This window comes from Notothenia rossii, assembly GCF_949606895.1.
Source record: "Notothenia rossii genome assembly, chromosome: 11".
NCBI classification, from domain to species: domain Eukaryota; kingdom Metazoa; phylum Chordata; class Actinopteri; order Perciformes; family Nototheniidae; genus Notothenia; species Notothenia rossii.
The window spans coordinates 41,339,807-41,357,844 of record NC_136910.1 but is presented as its reverse complement, the minus strand read 5'-3'; the positions used below and the strand labels follow the sequence as shown (position 1 = coordinate 41,357,844).

Sequence of the window (18,038 nt, the reverse complement as noted above, 5' to 3'; positions counted from 1 at the left end):
AGATGTATTAGACTATTTAAAAAAGAAATCATGCTTCAAATAAGTGGGGGTACGGCGTACCCCCGCGTCCAACGCCCACTACATTGCAACTACAAAAAGCTAAGGTTTGTTTTCTCATCAGGAAATGCAGACCGGCTCAAACAAAAGATTTTTACATCATCATCCTCACGATCATTTAATGTATCATATGTTCGCCGAATTGACATGAAAGCACTAATAAATGTAGTTTCATCCACTTGAGTTTACAAAAATAATTGATTTGTTTTTATATCACATCCGACGGGAGGAAATTCAGCAGCTCTCACTACCGATTTTTAATCCTAATTTAATCATCATCTTCACCACGATCATTTATGTTTATGTTCGCCGAATTGACATGAAAGCACTGACAAATATGAATATACTGTATTCAACTTAATTAAAACGTTATTAACGTGCCTAAACTCAGTAATTCACCATTTCTACGCATGACAACACACTTTGTCCGTGTTTGGCTCTCTCGCCGCACAGTGAAGCGTTCCCGCATTGACGTCACTTCCGGCTTCCCGTTCGAAATTATTGATATTTATCGGAACGGTATCGCTTTTTCTTTTTTAAACTGACGGTTCGAGATTACTAGTAGCCCACTATTTCATTGCACAACAGTTGTTGGGTTCGTGTCACAGGCTCTTTAAACAAATATCTTTCTTGATTCTTTGTACAGTATGAACAAAAGAGTTTTTGTACCTGAGCTGAAGTTCACTGCTGTGAGGAGTCCAGTTCTGTCTCTCACTCTCTGGTCCAGCCTGTCTGCATCACCTGGACACCTTAAACAAACAGATATATATGTAAAGTACCATGTGTACAAACAATATAACTGATTCTCTCCTGTTGAACATTTTGGATTGTGTATTGTCCGAGTCAGGGTCCTTTTTATTTTACTGTAACTTTGGAAGTTGTGTTACCAATGCTTACTGTTTATTTGATACCCATTTGGTAATGCAATTAATAAAAACAACAAGGTTTGGGTTTGTTCTTCAGATATGACTGTGATGTTAACGTATAAGCTCAATAATTAACTACAGCTCAACCAACCATATTGTAATATCTAAGTAATCATCTTGAAATATGACATTAATAATTGTAATATACACACATCTTATTGTGAGGTTGATTTCACATACACTACTACTTCGACATTAGCTTGTCTACATACTTGAGCATAGCCAATTTAAATTAACCTTAGCGATGCATACAGTTCCTACCTACATAATAAAATATCTCTCTAAGTTACAAGGATGACCTTATTTTATCAAACTCAAACAGAAGCTGTTTGTTCAACAGTATTATCCCACTTTACACTTAACACTTCTCTATTTCGTTTTAACCTTTATATATACAGTCTATGATTTTAACTTAGAGGCTACGATTAGCATTGTTAGCACCGATGTAGCTACCACTCGCAACCGAAGCCCATTTATTACGTAGATTAAAATCATTAACACATAAATAAAGAACTCAAATTTCACTTACCGCAAAACCGCATTCATGCACCGTCTGTTTTAACCGCAGAGCGAGTCACAATAGCCCGATATATAAGCATGAAGAACAAACAACCAAGGCCGGCTTCAAGTTGTGTTTCCTGGATGAACTGACCAGGCAGAGTCCCTGTAGCTAGCTTCACGGAGCAGGTAGCAGAGAGACAAGAAGCTAGCAGTAGCAGTCACTTCACAGAGCCGTCACTCAATGTGACCACGCCCTAATTTATGCAAAAACTTTAAGACCTAATATAAATAAAAAGGTCGTGTTAGAAAACAATTCACTCACAGATCCATAATAATGAAGGTGGAATCTAACTATATCGATAATAAAATGTATGGAGCCAGGGGTAGAAACTTGTCTTTTTCTGCTGTAAAATTGGGCATTTTAACATGGGGGTCTATGGAAATTGCTCCTTTCTGCAGCCATCGCCTATCGGCCAATATATGAACTGCAGTGTGTAGCACTTCCGTATTGGCGTCCCGGCTCTTCCCCAGTTTCCCGTTTGGTGCTCGCGCGAGAGCCGCAGTGACGCGTCCTTAAACCCGGAAGTAAACTTCTTCCGGTTCCTTCGTCTAAAACGCAATGCAATTTCTCCATAGGATTTTGGAAAATAGCTCGAAATAAGGTCTGTGGTTGACACATATTTAAGAGATGGATCACGTTTTGTTCAGCCGGATAATAACCACATGTCAACCCTACTTTTATAATTTTTGAATAATAAATCTAGTCGGCAGAAGCAAAATGCTAACGTTATGCTATAAACGAACTACAAGCCAGTACAGCAGCAGGGTCGCACGACTTCAACGTCACGCCAACTTAAGATCGTTTGAACTGACTTGCACTGAAACTGCACTTTGAAAACTTTAAATATATTAATATTTTAAACTGTATACCCCGGTTATCTAGGCCCGTTTTGTTTAATGTATACCACGTTTATCTAGGCCCTTTTTGTTTTATGTATACATGTCACACTGTGGGAAACGATATTTCGGTATTTCTGGATGTATAACACATGTAGAATTTTTGACAATAAAGCTGAATTTGACTTTCGCGTGCTTGCATATTTTAACAAAGCTTTTCATTTTAGCCACACTGAATTTAACTAGAAGTCATGGCTGTGTCAATTACCAGTCTGATATCGTTTTACAAAGATGACAAGAAGAGTGTAGATAGAGGAGAGAACCACTACAAGTCAGGACACGTTACAGTGCAGCCTAGATGAAGGTGTGCTTACCGGTGTTGTCAGGGCTAGCATGAGGGACAAGGTTTATAGTGTCGGTGAGTAGTGATAGCAAGAGTACCGTTAACCTTTTAAGACCGAGTTAATTTATTCACATGAATTCCCATCAACAAATCAATTTTATGTGTCACATGAAATCTTTATTAGGCAAGGCAAGTTTATTTATATAGCACTTTTCAACACAAGGCAATTCAAAGTGCTTTACAAAAAATGAAAGACATTAAGAAAATGGCATTTAAAATCAGTCATTAAAAAGAAAAGCTAATAAAAGAAACATTAAAAGAAAAAATACATGGATAAAAGTTACAGTGCAGTCTAAGATATTAATAGTTCAATTAAGAGCAGCGACAAAAAGAAAAGTCTTCAGCCTGGATTTAAAAGTAGTAAGTTGCAGCGGACCTGCAGGTTTCTGGGAGTTTGTTCCAGATATTTGGAGCATAATAACTGTACGCTGCTTTACCATGTTTAGTTCTGACTCTGGGGACAGAAAGCTGACAAGTCCCTGAAGACCTGAGAGATCTGGATGGTTCATCATTTAGCAGGAGGTCAGAAATGCATTTTGGTCCTAAACCATTCAGTGCTTTATAAACAGCAGCAGTATTTTGAAATATATTCTTTGACACACAGGAAGCCAGTGTAAAGACTTCAGAACAGGAGTGATGTGATCCACTTTCTTAGTGTTAGTGAGGACTCGAGCAGCAGTGTTCTGAATCAGCTGCAGCTTTCTAATAGATTTTTTAGTGAGACCTGTGAAGACACCATTGCAGTAGTCCAGTCTACTGAAGATAAAAGCATGGACACGTTTTTCCAAATCCTGCTGTGACATTAGTCTTTTAATCCTAGATATGTTCTTTAGGTGATAGTAAGCTGATTTAGTAACTGTTTTAATGTGACTGTTGAAACCAATAACTAATTTAACCCGCTGACAAGAGAGCCTACCTCCGAAGATCGTGACTGGCTGAGGGACAGACTCGGGGGCAGGTTCTCAGGAATTTCTTGGCTTCTCTCCCCCGAGCCAGAAGAGGAACACTACAGCTTGGAAACACTTACTGTTCCTGAAATTATCAAATCTGTTGGGCATCAGGGACCTGAGGCATTTGTGGCAAGCATGGCATTGTCTGAAGAGCAACAGAGGGCAATTCAGGTGGCTACCACTGGTCAGCGAACCAGCCCAAACTGGCATTTGTTCAGGAAAGGAAGGTTGACTGCCAGCAACTTTGGAGCTGTCCTGAGGTCAAAGCGTGTGACTGCTTCCTTTATTGCCAGGGTGCTAAGGCAACACAGGCCCTTGATGGTGTTTTGTCTGTACAGTGGGGGACTATGAATGAATGTGAGGGCGTCAGGGCATTCACCACTGCAACTGAGATGCAGGTCCATGAGTCAGATTTGTGGCCCTCCCAATCAGGAATGTTGGGGGCATCTCCAGATGGTCTGGTAGGGTCTTCCGCTGTGCTTGAGGTAAAGTGTCTCTACGGAGCAAGGGAAATGACAATTAGTGAAGCATTGCAAATCAAGGGCTTCTTTGTCAGTAAGGAAGGAGAAACATTCAGCCTGCGTGAGGAACATCCTTACTGGCACCAAGTGCAAGGTCAGCTTCACCTCACTGCAAGAAAGAAGAAGAAATAATAAAATTGTGAATTGTTTTTAATTTACATTTACTCGCCTTTGCAATGTTGTGGTTGTTAGAGTGTTAGGTTTTCTGTCAGCTCGTGTGTTGGGAAGATATAAAATATAGTTTCATGGAAGTCACACCGTCACATATACTGTAAGAGCATTAAGACATACAGTACATAGGCTAAAACAAAACATCTAAAGATATAACCTTGCACTTTGATAAGTCTCGTGAACATTTTCACTATTTTGACATTTTTATAGATGAAAATTGAACTAAAGAAATAAATGGTAGATTAATCCATATTGAAAATAGGTGTCAGCTGCTACACTAATTATAATAGTTATATTTCTTAATTAATTAAGATAAGATATTACTGTATTGATCCCAATTTGGGAAATGTTTGTGTGTCAGCAGCATAACAAGAAAAACAAAATATAAGTTATTATATATACAAAAGTATGTGAGGGATGGGATATTAAATTGAATATAAATGTAAAATGTACATGTGATTTTACGTCCAAGAGAAGCTATGGAGCAGAGAGTTCTCTGCCAGCCAGAGGTGATTTGTTATTAGTTCAATATGTCAAACTGATTTCCCTGACTACAATCTTTAGTTACATGGTGAAACGTTATGCTGCTTGTACTAATAAGACTTATCATATAAGCCACACAGGTTTTAATAGGATGTATTCATTATCTTTACTTGTGTTGCGGTCTTTTCAGCAGCGCCATCTCTATAACGGCGATACAGTCACTACCCATTATTTACATTTCACCGTGACATGGACAAAAATGTAACGTCAGCTTACCTCATGGCACGAATCCAGACTCTCCTTTGGAAAACATTGGCCGGGAAACGATAGAACAAGCACGTTTCATGCGAAGACCTGTGGCTGCAACCCGGAGCAAAGCAACAAACCATTGCGTAGCTAACTAGTAGCGCTAGCTTTAGCTAACGTTAGCCAACGAAATGAACTGCCGAGTAAAATTGGAAAACACTGGTAATTAATTATTCTATAATTTGTAAAACTACGGTGTTAAAAACGACAATTTCAAAAATACAGATTCTAATGGTCAGATATAGATATACAGATACTAAAGATAGGCAGGTACTTGCTTTTAAGCAGAGCACAGGGGAAAACAAACTTAGCGGGAGTGTTTACGTGTTCGGCGTAATGACGTACAACGGCCTCCACAATTTCTGTAGTCCTATTCAGCCATTCGGTAACAACCATCGTTTTTCAGACACGTAAACTCTTCAAAAATCCCCAGTGGGGTCACTGCTGATGTATTTAATGTCGTAGAACAAAACGTCAATTACCTCTTAAATTTGAGTCAACCACAGACCTTATTTCGAGCTATTTTCCAAAACCCTATGGAAAAAATGCATTGCTTTTTGAGGAAGGAACCGGAAGTGCTAAAAATGCTAACTTACTTCCGGGTTTTACGACGCGTCACTGCGGCTCTCTATAGTGCCCGTAATAGTGTTCACTGGAGTCCAGCACCTCCACTCAAAATACCTTCCCGCGCCTCTGCTATTGTCTGACGCTCCCGTTGATTGAAAACGCTCCTGTGGGTTGTATTATGGGTCGGAACAATCGACCTATTTGGTCGTATGAGTTGGAGGACTTGTTGCAACATCGGTACCGCGGATTGTTGTTGGATTGAGGCTGATAACTAAAGCTCAGTGAGGTAAAGGACTCTGAGGGTTTAGATAGTTCACTTTAGTTTAAGTTATCTCAGTGGGTCTCAAACGGTTTGGTCACAATTTATGAAACAAATATTTCCAAGGCACACCTTTATAATTATTAGGATAAATAAAAACATATATCTTCAAAATATCGTTTAAAACTGGAGATATTATGGGGGGGGGGCACCAAATCATAATCTCGCCTAGGGCACCAAAATGTCTAAAACTGGCCCTGCCCATAACAATAACTATCTCTGACCGAGAGTTGCCCGGTCATAATGGTAACAAAAACAAAATGCTAGGGCAGCCCCTCCTTAAGGGAGATAGCATGCTGCCCAAGGCTGGGCATCTGCGTCATAGGACGAAAGATAGCAGGTCTCCCTTGAAAAAGAGATCAATGGTCTCAAGCAGGGGCTGACTGGGGGAAAAAAGTGGCCCGGGGATTAATTGACAGACAGGCCCACTGGTCGCTGGCCGGCGACGAAAGTATGTAACTTAACAAAAAAAACTATTCATTTTATGTTATTTTGGACAATTATTCATATAGTAATCACATTACCTGAGCCCTTGAGTTGCCTAGAACAAAATAGTTACAGCATATATTTAGTGATTTTAATGTTAACAGATCATTGATGCAATAACATTTTGACCCAATTTGCCTGACTTGACACATGGAATAAAACATGGGCGTAGGAAGCATCCTCAATGTGGGTGAGACAATTTAACAGGGGGTGTGGGCAGGTGGTGGACCTCACCTCCTCTAGGGGGGTCCGGGGGCAAGCTCCCCCGGGAAGATTTTTTTTTAAATGTTGAAGTTAAATGCATCAATCTGGTGCACTTTGAGAGCAAAATTAGGGACTAAATCTATGGCAGTCAGTAGGGAATTGGACTGTGAGCCGTAACGTCGCCGGTTCAAGTCCCCGACCAGACCTACATTTGGAGTGTGGACTTCTACTTGGAGAGGTCCCAGTTCACCTCCTGCCCTGCCGTGGTGCCCTTGAGAAAGGCACCGGACATCCTCCTTCCCCCCTCACTCCCATTGCTCCCCGGGCACTGTACAATAGCTGCCCACTGCTCCTAGTACTAGACTCCTGGTACTACGATGGGTTAAATGCAGAGAACACATGTCTCTGTGTGTGCTGTGCTCTGCATGTGTGACCATTAAAGAGGGTTTCATCCCTCCCAATTCTTCTTCAACACCCATATAAAACAGAACTGTAAACAGATTTACTTTTTCTTTCAACATTTATTTGAACAGCAAGTGGCGGCAAAAGTGACTGCACCCAAAACAATAAACCTGCTAGCTAACTAGCCTAAACTCAGTAACAGAATGTGGGCAACACGTTCTTCTCCACAGCCGCGCGACCTCTGAGTCAGACGTCACTTCCTCCTTTTCTATCCTACGGGTACAGCCGTACAGCCACTCCCCCTGAACCCTGTTTCCCTGCCAATCCCCCCCTCCCCTCCCCTGTGCAAGCCCCTCCCTCTGAACCCAGGGCTCGCTACAATACTGTAGCTTATACTGTAAACACAAACTATACAAAAAACGCCTTTACGCTTTGGAGCTTGTTTATCCATCTGTAAGCAACTGCCAGCAAGGTCTCTCAGTCCCTCACTCCTGATCGTTCACTGCGCAGTGACAGCTGCTACAGGCCTGGTGTGTGAAATTGAAACTGATAGATAGAACAAAGGTAGCCCATCAAAACGGCCCAGCCCAGCCCAGTGGGCCACACCCCACTGGGCTGGGCTGGCCTGGCCTGGGCTGGGCTGGCCTGGGCTGAGCTGGGCTGGAACACTTACAAATGTGGGCTGGTAGGATTTAGGTAAGCAAAAAAAAGGGAGTGGCCGGAATATATATATATATATTTTTTTGGCCCTCCGGCCCACCGGGGAAACTCCCGGTATTCCCAATGGCCAGTCCGCCCCTGGTCTCAAGGGATACACCTGGATAAATAAAGGTTTGAAATGAAAGATGACCATCAGCCACAAAATGGCAACAGTGAACAAGCGATATAAAGAAAACTTTCAAAGTGCTGCTAATATATATATTTTTAAATGTGGGATACAAAATATTTCTCCAGTTAAAAAAAAAGACTGGATCTGATGAAAAACAATTAAAAAAATGTGCCCACAGAATGTCCAAAAGTAGAAAAGTTTTTTTTATTTTTAAATGGTATAAAAATGCTTTAAAAACAAAAAACAATGAAAATAAGAAAATAATGTATTCAACAGCTTACTTACTTACCTTACCACTTAAAATACTGTAAATGGTAGTATAATATAAAACATCACAGTTTTGACATAAGTTGACCAAAAACAATAACTGATAAGGGTAAAGGGTTTGCTGCAGCACGGAGAGAAGGAAGAAGGAACTGCATTTTACGGACATTATCTTCACTTAATCAGCTCAGGGCGAGGCATCGAGGCCAAGAAGGAGACAGCATCACACACTCCACATTTTCAAGAGCAACTTAAATCTTCACAGGAGTCTTCACAGACACAGGTAAGAAGTAGAACATTTGTGTTTTATTGGGATGTTTTGATATTTTGGTGTAACATTAAGCTAAAACATAACTTTTCACAAACAACTTTAGATTCAGCTTTTGTATTGACTTTTTCTTATTTTTTATTAGATGCTTTTCTCTGCCGTTGTGCTGGGCGTATGCCTGATTCCTGCTCACTCCAAACCAGCAGTTAAGCTACATCGTATTCACTGTTTAATTTCTCCATTTTTGTAACATTACTGGTTAATTCCAAATTATTGCGATATTTGACAAATGTGTTCTTCGCAGGGGAACAATTCGGCAGTCCTCTTCTTCAAACCTGTTTTGAGGAGGCAAAGAAAATTGTACTCAAGAGAAGAGTGAGTTCATTTTAAAATAGTAATTTATATTTTAATATAATTCTGCGATCATGTACACCAGGGGTGCCCAACCAGTCGATCGCGATTGACCGGTCGATCGCGGGGAGATTCCCAGTCGATCGCGAGATGTGTCTAAAAATAGAACAACAATACTCAGTTGTATCGTTAATGTCCTATAACATAATCTTCCTGTGCCAGAATAATGCACTTGAACGCATCAAAGCTTTGTGATTGGCCGGCGTGACACAATCGTGTCTGGTGGGCAGTGGGCACTATTTCGCTGACGTTTTCCGTGTCAACGGGAGTCACAGTCCGCACACACCCAAGACCGCAATTATTGCAGGAGCAAAAAAGCCCAAAATATATAATTTTCACTCCGAGTGGGAGGATGATTATTTTTGTATCTATTCCAATTCAAAGTCCATCTGTCCCTCATCTGCAATGCAAGCGTGGCTTTATCGAAGAAGGGTAATTTAGGAGCGGCATTTCAAAACAGTGCACAAACGCTACGAGACGGAATTCCCTCCTAATTCTGCCCTACGCTGCCAAAAGGTGAGGGACCTGAAAGGACAGCTAAATGCACAACAGCCCATTTTCACCAGGCCCAACAACAAGAGCAAGGCTGCTACCATAGCATCTTATCGTGTCAGTCACGTTCTTGCGAAACACATGAAGTCTTTCAAAGACGGCAAAGTTGTGAAAGAAGCTTTCCTGGAGGCTGCCGACGCGCTTTTGGGGGACAGTAAAAATAACAGTAGCATTTCAACAGGTTATTGATATAATAAAACGAGTTAAATACCGTTATTAATCAGCAGTGAGTTTTAGTTTGTTTGAACTTATTCATTATAATTATTGTACACAATGGTATAGGAATGCAAACTTAAATTGATTATAGTCTATTATCAATTCAGGTTAAGAAACTAGTGTTGCTTGCATCCTATTTTAAAGGCATTTCTTTTTAAATACTCTACTAAAATGCTACAAAAAAGGGTTTGATTCTATTAATTTTGTCTTTTTTATTGCACTTTGGCAGCAGATTCCTGTGTAGCTTCAGATCTGAGTTGTTTTATTGGTAAGCCTAATTTATACTTTTATAGCAACACTATTTTTATATAATGGCAAAGAAAGGGTTCAGTGTCTTTTCTTTTTTTCCTGTGTCATATGTGGCAGCACTGTTCAATGTTTCTTGAAAACATTACCCACTGTAGTATGTGACGTATGAATAAACTCCAACTCTGTATCAACAACACTGTTGTGTGACTTCAGTTAAATACTTGTATGTGTGTAGATTAGAAAGAGGTAAGATAAAGTATTTGCAGTATTTTATGAAGTATTAATCGTACAAAGATCAGTTTTATACAAGTAGAAGTGTGTATTTACCTGGTAGTAGGCTGTCAGTAATGACTACGCCTCTCTATTTGGACTGGTAGATCTCGGCAGACTGGTAACTTTAAAAGTACCTCTCGGTTCAAAAAAGGTTGGGCACCCCTGAAGAGTTTTTAATTTGCATGCAAGCCATTATTGCATTATTTCAGAAAAATGTATGGAAAAAGTTACGGATTATCCCAAAAAATAACACAATTTAAATTCATTGTTTGATTTTGTGACTTTTTCTCCTCCAGGAGTCTGAGACGGGTCCGTAAAGAGGTGGTGCGTCCTCACGATGCTTTCCGCCTGCTGAAGCAGCCTCGCGGTGGAACACGCTCAGCTGTGAAATCTGCAGACTACATGACACAAACCCTCCGTCTGCTACAGGAGAGGGTGCGTCATGTGCACAAACGCTCACTCAACGTGACAGGTCAGATATAATTTGCTTAGGGATTCAACCTTTGACCCAGTTCATCGTTTTCTCTCTTTACTGTCTCTTTTCCCATGGCATAGTTCTACGGCCTTGGGTATTGCTGCTATCTCTTAAGGAGGGGCAGCTTGGGCGCATTGTTGTTGCCAGTCTATGACAGAGCACAAGCCGCCATGAGGTAATTCAATGTTCAGGGACGTAGGTTCCCTGGTGCACATTATTTTCAATGGACGAGAGCTCTATAGATTCAGGGTCCATAATTGTTTCGTATCACTGATAAAGAATGTTGATTATTACACTCCGAAGTTAAAACCTCGAGCTACTAAAAGAGTTCTTCAGAATTGGTTTGGCAACCACCTGTCTTGTAAATTCTCCGGCCGTAACTCCAAATAAACCATCAGTGTTTGCCATCAAAGCTCCAGCTCTCCTCGTGTCTCTCTGAGTCCTGTTTCCAATTGCTTCAGAAGATACAGAGATCAGATTGTTTTCTCACAACTTTTCCTGGTTTCTGAGGTTTACCATTTTGTAATATAGGCACGGAGCATTTCAAGGCTGCAATTAGGAACCAGACATGTAACTCTATTAAATATATATTTTGTACAGATTTGCTCTCTGAAGAGGACCTGAATAAGCTGACAGAAATAACTGGATGTGCAAGTCAAGTCACTTTTCCTTCATACCGCACAACACCAAACCTCAACCCGTATCGCACAGCCACCAGCGTCTGCAACAACATGTAAGAGAAACATAAATGTTTTTATAAAAAATGCACTTTTTAAATCTAAGAAGCATTTTCATTTATTTGGACTTCTGAAACACCATATTGGACAAAGATACATTGTCGATGTATGTAAAAATAAATTGTATTTTTCATTCCAAAAAGCAATCCTAATACACCTAAACATCTTGAGCCATACACCACAGGAGATGTGTAAACCTAGGATTTCTCAAGCAGCGTTTCCAAACATGACCGTTTTCTGTTTGCTTTTAGAAAAAACCCACACCCCTTTCGCCCGCTGGCTTCCTGCTGAGTATGACGACGCCATCTCCCAACCGAAGGGCTGGGACAGAACTCGAAGAATCAACAACTTCTTGCTCCCACTGGTACGACCTCAAATCGCAAATACTCACCTTGATTAATATACGTAAATGCAGATTTAAATTAAAACCAAGTTGTCCTCCACCTTCAGGTGCGACAGGTGTCCAACAACATTCTGAGCACAACAGACGCAGGCGTGGTCAACGACCGGGAATACACTCACATGGTGACCACGTTTGGTCAATGGAACGACCACGATCTCACCTTCACGCCATTCTCCCCCAGCATCCGCTCCTTCAGCAACGGCATCAACTGTGACGAGAGCTGTGAGAAAACCGAGCCATGCATACCCATCCCGGTTGGTTTGAATGCTCAAAAATAAATAATAAATGTTGTTTTCACTTAAAAGCTTCCAAACATAACTCTTGGACTCTTTCCTACAACAGCTGCATCCCTGCGTTCAGATTGGCCCCTGTTTGCGGTTCAGGATACTCCGCCTACAATTTTGGCGGGGAACCTACAAAGAGAGAGCAGATCAACGCGCTGACGGCCTTCCTGGATCTGGGCCAGGTATACGGCTCTGAGGAGCAGCTCGCCAAGATTCTCCGAGATCCCGACAAGTTTCTCCGAGATCCCGACAGTGACGGTGGTTTGCTGCGCGTTAACACCGAGTTCAGAGACAACAGACGTGAGCTGCTGCCCTTCCAGCCTATGCATGTGAATATGTGCGCAAATCGCAAGAGGGTCACCAACGACATCAACGCCATAGAGGTGCCCTGTTTCCTCGCAGGTAAGTCTCTTCCTGTCACTAATGGCTTTAAAGGCGACATTTTATTGGCTTAATAGCTATTATAAACTATATGTCACTAACATGTCTTATACATCCTTTTTTCAATAGGCTACTTATATTGTAATGCAGAGGTGTGTCTTATCTTGTAATTAAGTGTCCATATAAGTAAGTATATATAAATATACTGTATAAGTATCTTGAAAATTAAAAAAATTAAATATTCACTACAACAATGCATCATGTGTGCATCTAAATAATTTTTAGTATCAAAGAAAAAGAACATAGATTGTTTTCACTATATTAAAGATATAATAACTGAGCTAAGAAAAATAGAAAGTAATTTATAGTAAATAAGAGGTAAATAAGCAAAATGTTCCCTTTTTTTCACCTCTTCATGCCCATGTTTGAAACTATTAGGACATGATTAATCATTTATAAAGCCAGTATTTTTAAAGGACATAAACTCCTCTAATCAACTGTATCAGTTGATCAGAGGAGTGAACGTGGACGTCTGTAAGGTGACGTCCGCGTGGACGAGAACATCGCTCTCACATCTATTCACACTGTTGCGTGAGCACAACCGCCTGGCCAGACAGCTGAAGGGAATAAACCCGCAGTGGGACAGCGAGAAGCTCTACCAGGAGGCCCGCAAAATCATGGGGGCTTACACACAGGTAGCAAAACCTGAGGGTCACTCATGATTATATATTCTATCCTTACAACAACATCTTTTACTGAAAATCGACCTCTGTCTCTCCCAGTTGTTTGTGTTCAGGCACTATCTGCCTCACATTGTGGGTCCTGATACAATGCGTAGACAGCTTGGCCGTTACCCCGGCTACAATGCTAACGTGGACCCAAGCATCGCCAACGTCTTCGCTACAGCAGCTTTCCGCTTCGCCCACTTGGCCATCCAGCCAGTCATATCCCGTCTGGATGATAACTACAGGGAGAACTCCGGCTTATCCAGCGTACCTTTGTTCGAGGCTTTCTTCACCCCCTGGAAGGTCGTCTTCGAGGGTGAGTTTTACAGAGAGCAGTGGAGTAACTTATCAAATAGAAATGCAACTATAAGTCAAACAAAAAAAGTGTCTAAGGACAGAAAAATAACATTCAATTTACTGCTAAAGTAGTTTTTCATGCAATTATGGACGAGAATGCTGTTTTCAGCTTCTCAAATCTGTCAATCTGTCACCCTAACTTCTATTTAAATATCTCCAGGGGGCATTGACCCCCTGTTCCGTGGTCTGGTTGGTAGTCCTGCTAAGCTGAACACTCAGGATCACATGATGGTGGACGCTCTGAGGGAGCGCTTGTTCCAGTTTGTGATGCATCTGGCTTTGGATCTCGGTTCCCTCAACATGGAGAGGGGGCGTGACCACGACTTGCCTGGTACATCCCTCACTTTGAATATCATCCTTCTCTGATGTTTCTTTCTTTCTTATTGTCCTCATCCACTATTTGCTTACCCGATGTTTTCTCCTCTAGGCTACAACGCCTGTCGCAAGTTCTGTGGCCTGTCTCAGCCAGGGAACCAGGCAGAGCTCGCTCGGGTTTTGAACAACGCCGGCCTGGCCCGTAAGCTGCTTCAGCTCTACGGGACCCCCGCCAACATCGACGTCTGGATGGGAGGCGTGGCGGAGCCGTTTGTCCGTGGAGGCCGTGTGGGGCCTCTGTTCGCCTGCCTCATCGCATCACAGTTCCAGAGGATCCGCCAGGGGGACAGGTCAGTGTCCATGTAGATAATAACATGTGAATCACATTTAGTTCTGATTTCTAACAATCTACATTTATATAGTGTCACAGGTTACAGTATTTTTGTTTTGTTGATGAACTGTTAAATTGTACATGTACTTACATTCATGCCTATGTGGAGCATTAGATTTTCAAAATGCATACGTATAAAAAAAATGTGTCTGACATAATAAATGGTGTTATATATTTATATCAAATGCCAGATGCACAATCATGAAAATAAATGCTTTACAAACACATGATCTGCTGACCGTAGTCTGTTCATCAGGCTGTGGTACGAGAACCAGGGCGTGTTCTCCCCGGCTCACAGAGCGGCTCTGTCCACCTCCACCATATCCAGGATCCTCTGCGACAACACCGGCATCTCGTATGTCCCTACCGACGCCTTCAGCGTCATCTCAAATTGCAACAGACTCGTCTACTGCTCCAGCATCCGACGCAGGCTGAACCTGTCCGCCTGGAGCAGGGATGGGCAAATTGGATGGTGATGGGGGCCACATAATTTATGTACTGGCCACCAGGGGGCCGCAAATTCACTTGGAACACACACATACACAAATTAGTATTAGTGGCGGCTCAAGTTGTTACTTTCATTACAGCAACGGTCTGCAAACATACTAAACATTGTGGTTTACCCCTGAATTAAGTGAAAATATATTCTTTCTCCCACTTATCTTGATTTTCCTCTGATACCTTTCTCTTGCTCATGCTGACATCCAAAGAGGGCTGTGCTCATATTTTACCCGCTCTATCGAAATCAGTCGGAAGTCGCAACGGCACATTTAAAAATAAAAGTGGATTTGTGTAAAAATATAGTTTTTCTGGGTTCGGGTGTTTTGTTTGATTTTAAATAAACAAAGTATTGGCTTTCAGAATATGAAGCTTTTATTAAAAACATTACACGATAAATACATTTTTGAAGCTTGTAAAGGGAAGATGACAGGCACCTCTCACTCGCATTCTGCTCTTCCGCAGCGCCGCCACCCCCTCCCTCCGGCTGAAATTATGAATGCAAGGCGTAGAGCAGGCCTATTCAACTGGCGGCCCACGGGCCAGATGCGGCCCAGAACCAACTCCCGAGTGGCCCAGCCTCCCGTAGCCAAATTCCTACACTAGTACAGACCATGAACGCAACACTCCGTGTTGCATAGAAACCACCAAACCACAACGCAGCATGTTTTTTGAAAGTGCATCTAGTGGTGCTAGTAACGGTGGTCCTATGATAGCAACTCTAAAACATGTCTCTCTCAACTCTGAAGCGTAAACAGAGACAAAACGGTCATTTATCTTGTGGAGCAGATGATCCAAGTCAAGCTGGACCTTTTCGCGACCGACTTGAGCACGGGTCGGATGCTGCATTTTCCGACGCTCCCCAAACACATCACATTTCCGGCACAAATCACGGATGTGATGACAGATTTCATTGCAAGGTTGAAAGAGAACTTTGCCGGTCGATTATGGACTTGCTCTGCCCACAGAGGTGATGGGCTTTGCTAGAGACCCCTTCACTGTTGCAATAGAGAGGGACGTATCAACCAGAGCAAAGGAAGTGGTCCCCTGCATCGACAAGGGGAAATATACACTGGAACTTATTGACACGCAGCGCACTAACGGGCCAGCGAAGTTTTGGAGTGATGTCAAAAAACAGCAGTTCCCTAACGTTCAGAAAGTAGCGATCTCTGTGCTCAGTATGTTTGGATCAACATACACATGTGAATCAAGCTTTTCACACATGAACTCAATCAAAAGTAGCACTCGCTGCTCCCTGACTGACAGCACTCTTCACCAATGTTTTAGGATTGCATTGACATCCTATGAGCCAAAAATCACTGCTCTTGTTCAAAACAAAAAATGTCCCTTCTCCCATTGAGAAAGTCAGCGATGACAAATCACAAATGAGGTGATAGTAAGCACCTAGTTTACTATAGTAGACGTGTAGTGTAGTATTCATTCATATAGTTACCCGTGTCCCTTGTTATGGGTTTGTGCAGCGCCATATAGAGTCTATACGGCGCTGGGTTTGTGCACTGAAGGGTTTGACAGTTCTTTCTGTATTCATTTAAATGCACTTTGTAATGTGTCCGGGTCAAATGTGACCAAAACGTATGATTTTTTGGTTATTACTTGAAAAGTGAAAAAATAGTATTGCTACAGTACTACCTCTTTGTGTTGCATTGGAGCTCTTTAGCTGTTTTTTTTTGTATGTGAGGACATTTATTAAGACTGCTATTATTGTATTCAGTAAATGCACTTTGTGATGTGCCTGGTTCAAAAAAACTAACCTGAATATTTGACTTCTAAAGCAACAAATGTAATGCTACAACTGTGCACTTTTTTTCAGATTCTGTTAAATTAATGCTAATTTGTTGTGTTTTTGTGCACTTTTTTAGATGAACAATGAATACAAATTGCATGTTTTTCATCACAGTAATATGTGTTGGTTTAAAATGTGTCACTACCCGCTTTTTACAGGCCGCTGAATGTCTGGCCCAGCTGCATTTTGTAGTTATAAAATCTGGCCCAACTGAATGTGTAGTTGAATAGCCCTGGCGTAGAGTAATCATAGATAACACGGAAGGGTCCGTCACAGTTTGTTTTCATCTGATTTAAAATAAACAAAGTCTTGGCTTTTAGAATATTAAACTTGTTTCGCCAAATTCAGATGATAAATACAACTTTGAAGCTTGTAACAGCATAATTACAAACGGAGAACGGAGTAATTTATCACAGCAGGCATAACAACAGACGGTGTTTCTTGTGAGTATTTTTTCCCCGGGAAACAAACACAATACACACAAACGCGTCACAGATTATTTTTGCGGTATTTGGCTGCCGAACGAAATCACGTAGTATCAGTACAACAAGTAAAAAAATATGTATATTTTTTAAATAAACTACGTTGTTTCCTAAATTGATCTGAGGATCGCAAAAAGAGGAGGTGGGGGCCTCATGCGGCCCCCGGTCCGCCATTTGCCCATCCCTGGCCTGGAGGGACAGGTGCAGAGATCAAACAACCACAGGGTCCAAATTGCTAATCTGAATTAAGACATTTTTCCTAACTGTACTTTTTCATTCCGCTTTTAACCTGTTTTTTTTTATTTCTTCTTCTTGACTCTGTCTTAACCCTTTTTCATATGTGGTGTTTGGTCCTGTAGGTCCGGGTGATAACTGTAGAGGTGTCGGGGAAGAAGAGGTTGGTTTTAAGCACTAAAATGTTGCAGTCATATTTTAAGAGCAAAATGAAGCCAAATGAAAGTTCACATTCAGATCAAGCAACACCTGTAGTTCTTAACCCTCCCAATTAGTATTGCTATTATTATTATTATTATTATTATTATTATTATTATTATTATTATTATTATTATTGTCGTTGTTGCTATAATGCAGGGGTCAGAGGTCCAGTAAGAGAACATGTCATTAAATGCTCTGTTTTCTCTTTTTTGAGCACGCCATTTGAAATTACTCCGAGTGTTTCTCTCTTCTTGTCTCGTCTCTGTGTGTGTTTGAATCTATCGTGCTGACTCACTGACTGCACCCATTTGATTGGCTGGGTAGCGTCACCTCCTTAAAACATTAAACAATCACTTTTTAAAACCTTTTTATATTTATGTTTTAAACATTTTTTTAGAACATCAGAATCAGAATATGCAACTTTTATTTCCAAACTCACACGATAAATACATTCATTAAAGAGCAACTTCCAGGTTAAAGACACCTGTGAATAAAT

At 41.3% G+C, this 18,038-nt stretch overlaps 1 protein-coding gene across 1 annotated transcript; it reads left to right on the top strand.

The window, feature by feature from the left end:
• Window positions 1-8,251: 8,251 nt before the first annotated feature.
• On the top strand, window positions 8,252-17,745 carry LOC307025207 (eosinophil peroxidase-like). Its single transcript, XM_079659835.1, is given in 16 exon segments — window positions 8,252-8,569; window positions 8,700-8,759; window positions 8,859-8,929; window positions 10,552-10,727; window positions 11,331-11,463; window positions 11,719-11,727; window positions 11,729-11,831; window positions 11,918-12,128; window positions 12,176-12,556; window positions 13,075-13,120; window positions 13,122-13,230; window positions 13,318-13,576; window positions 13,778-13,948; window positions 14,045-14,282; window positions 14,580-14,795; window positions 15,287-17,745. Coding segments are annotated over 15 exon segments (2,217 nt in total). The 5' UTR covers window positions 8,252-8,569; the 3' UTR covers window positions 15,321-17,745.
• The last annotated feature ends 293 nt before the right edge of the window (window positions 17,746-18,038 follow it).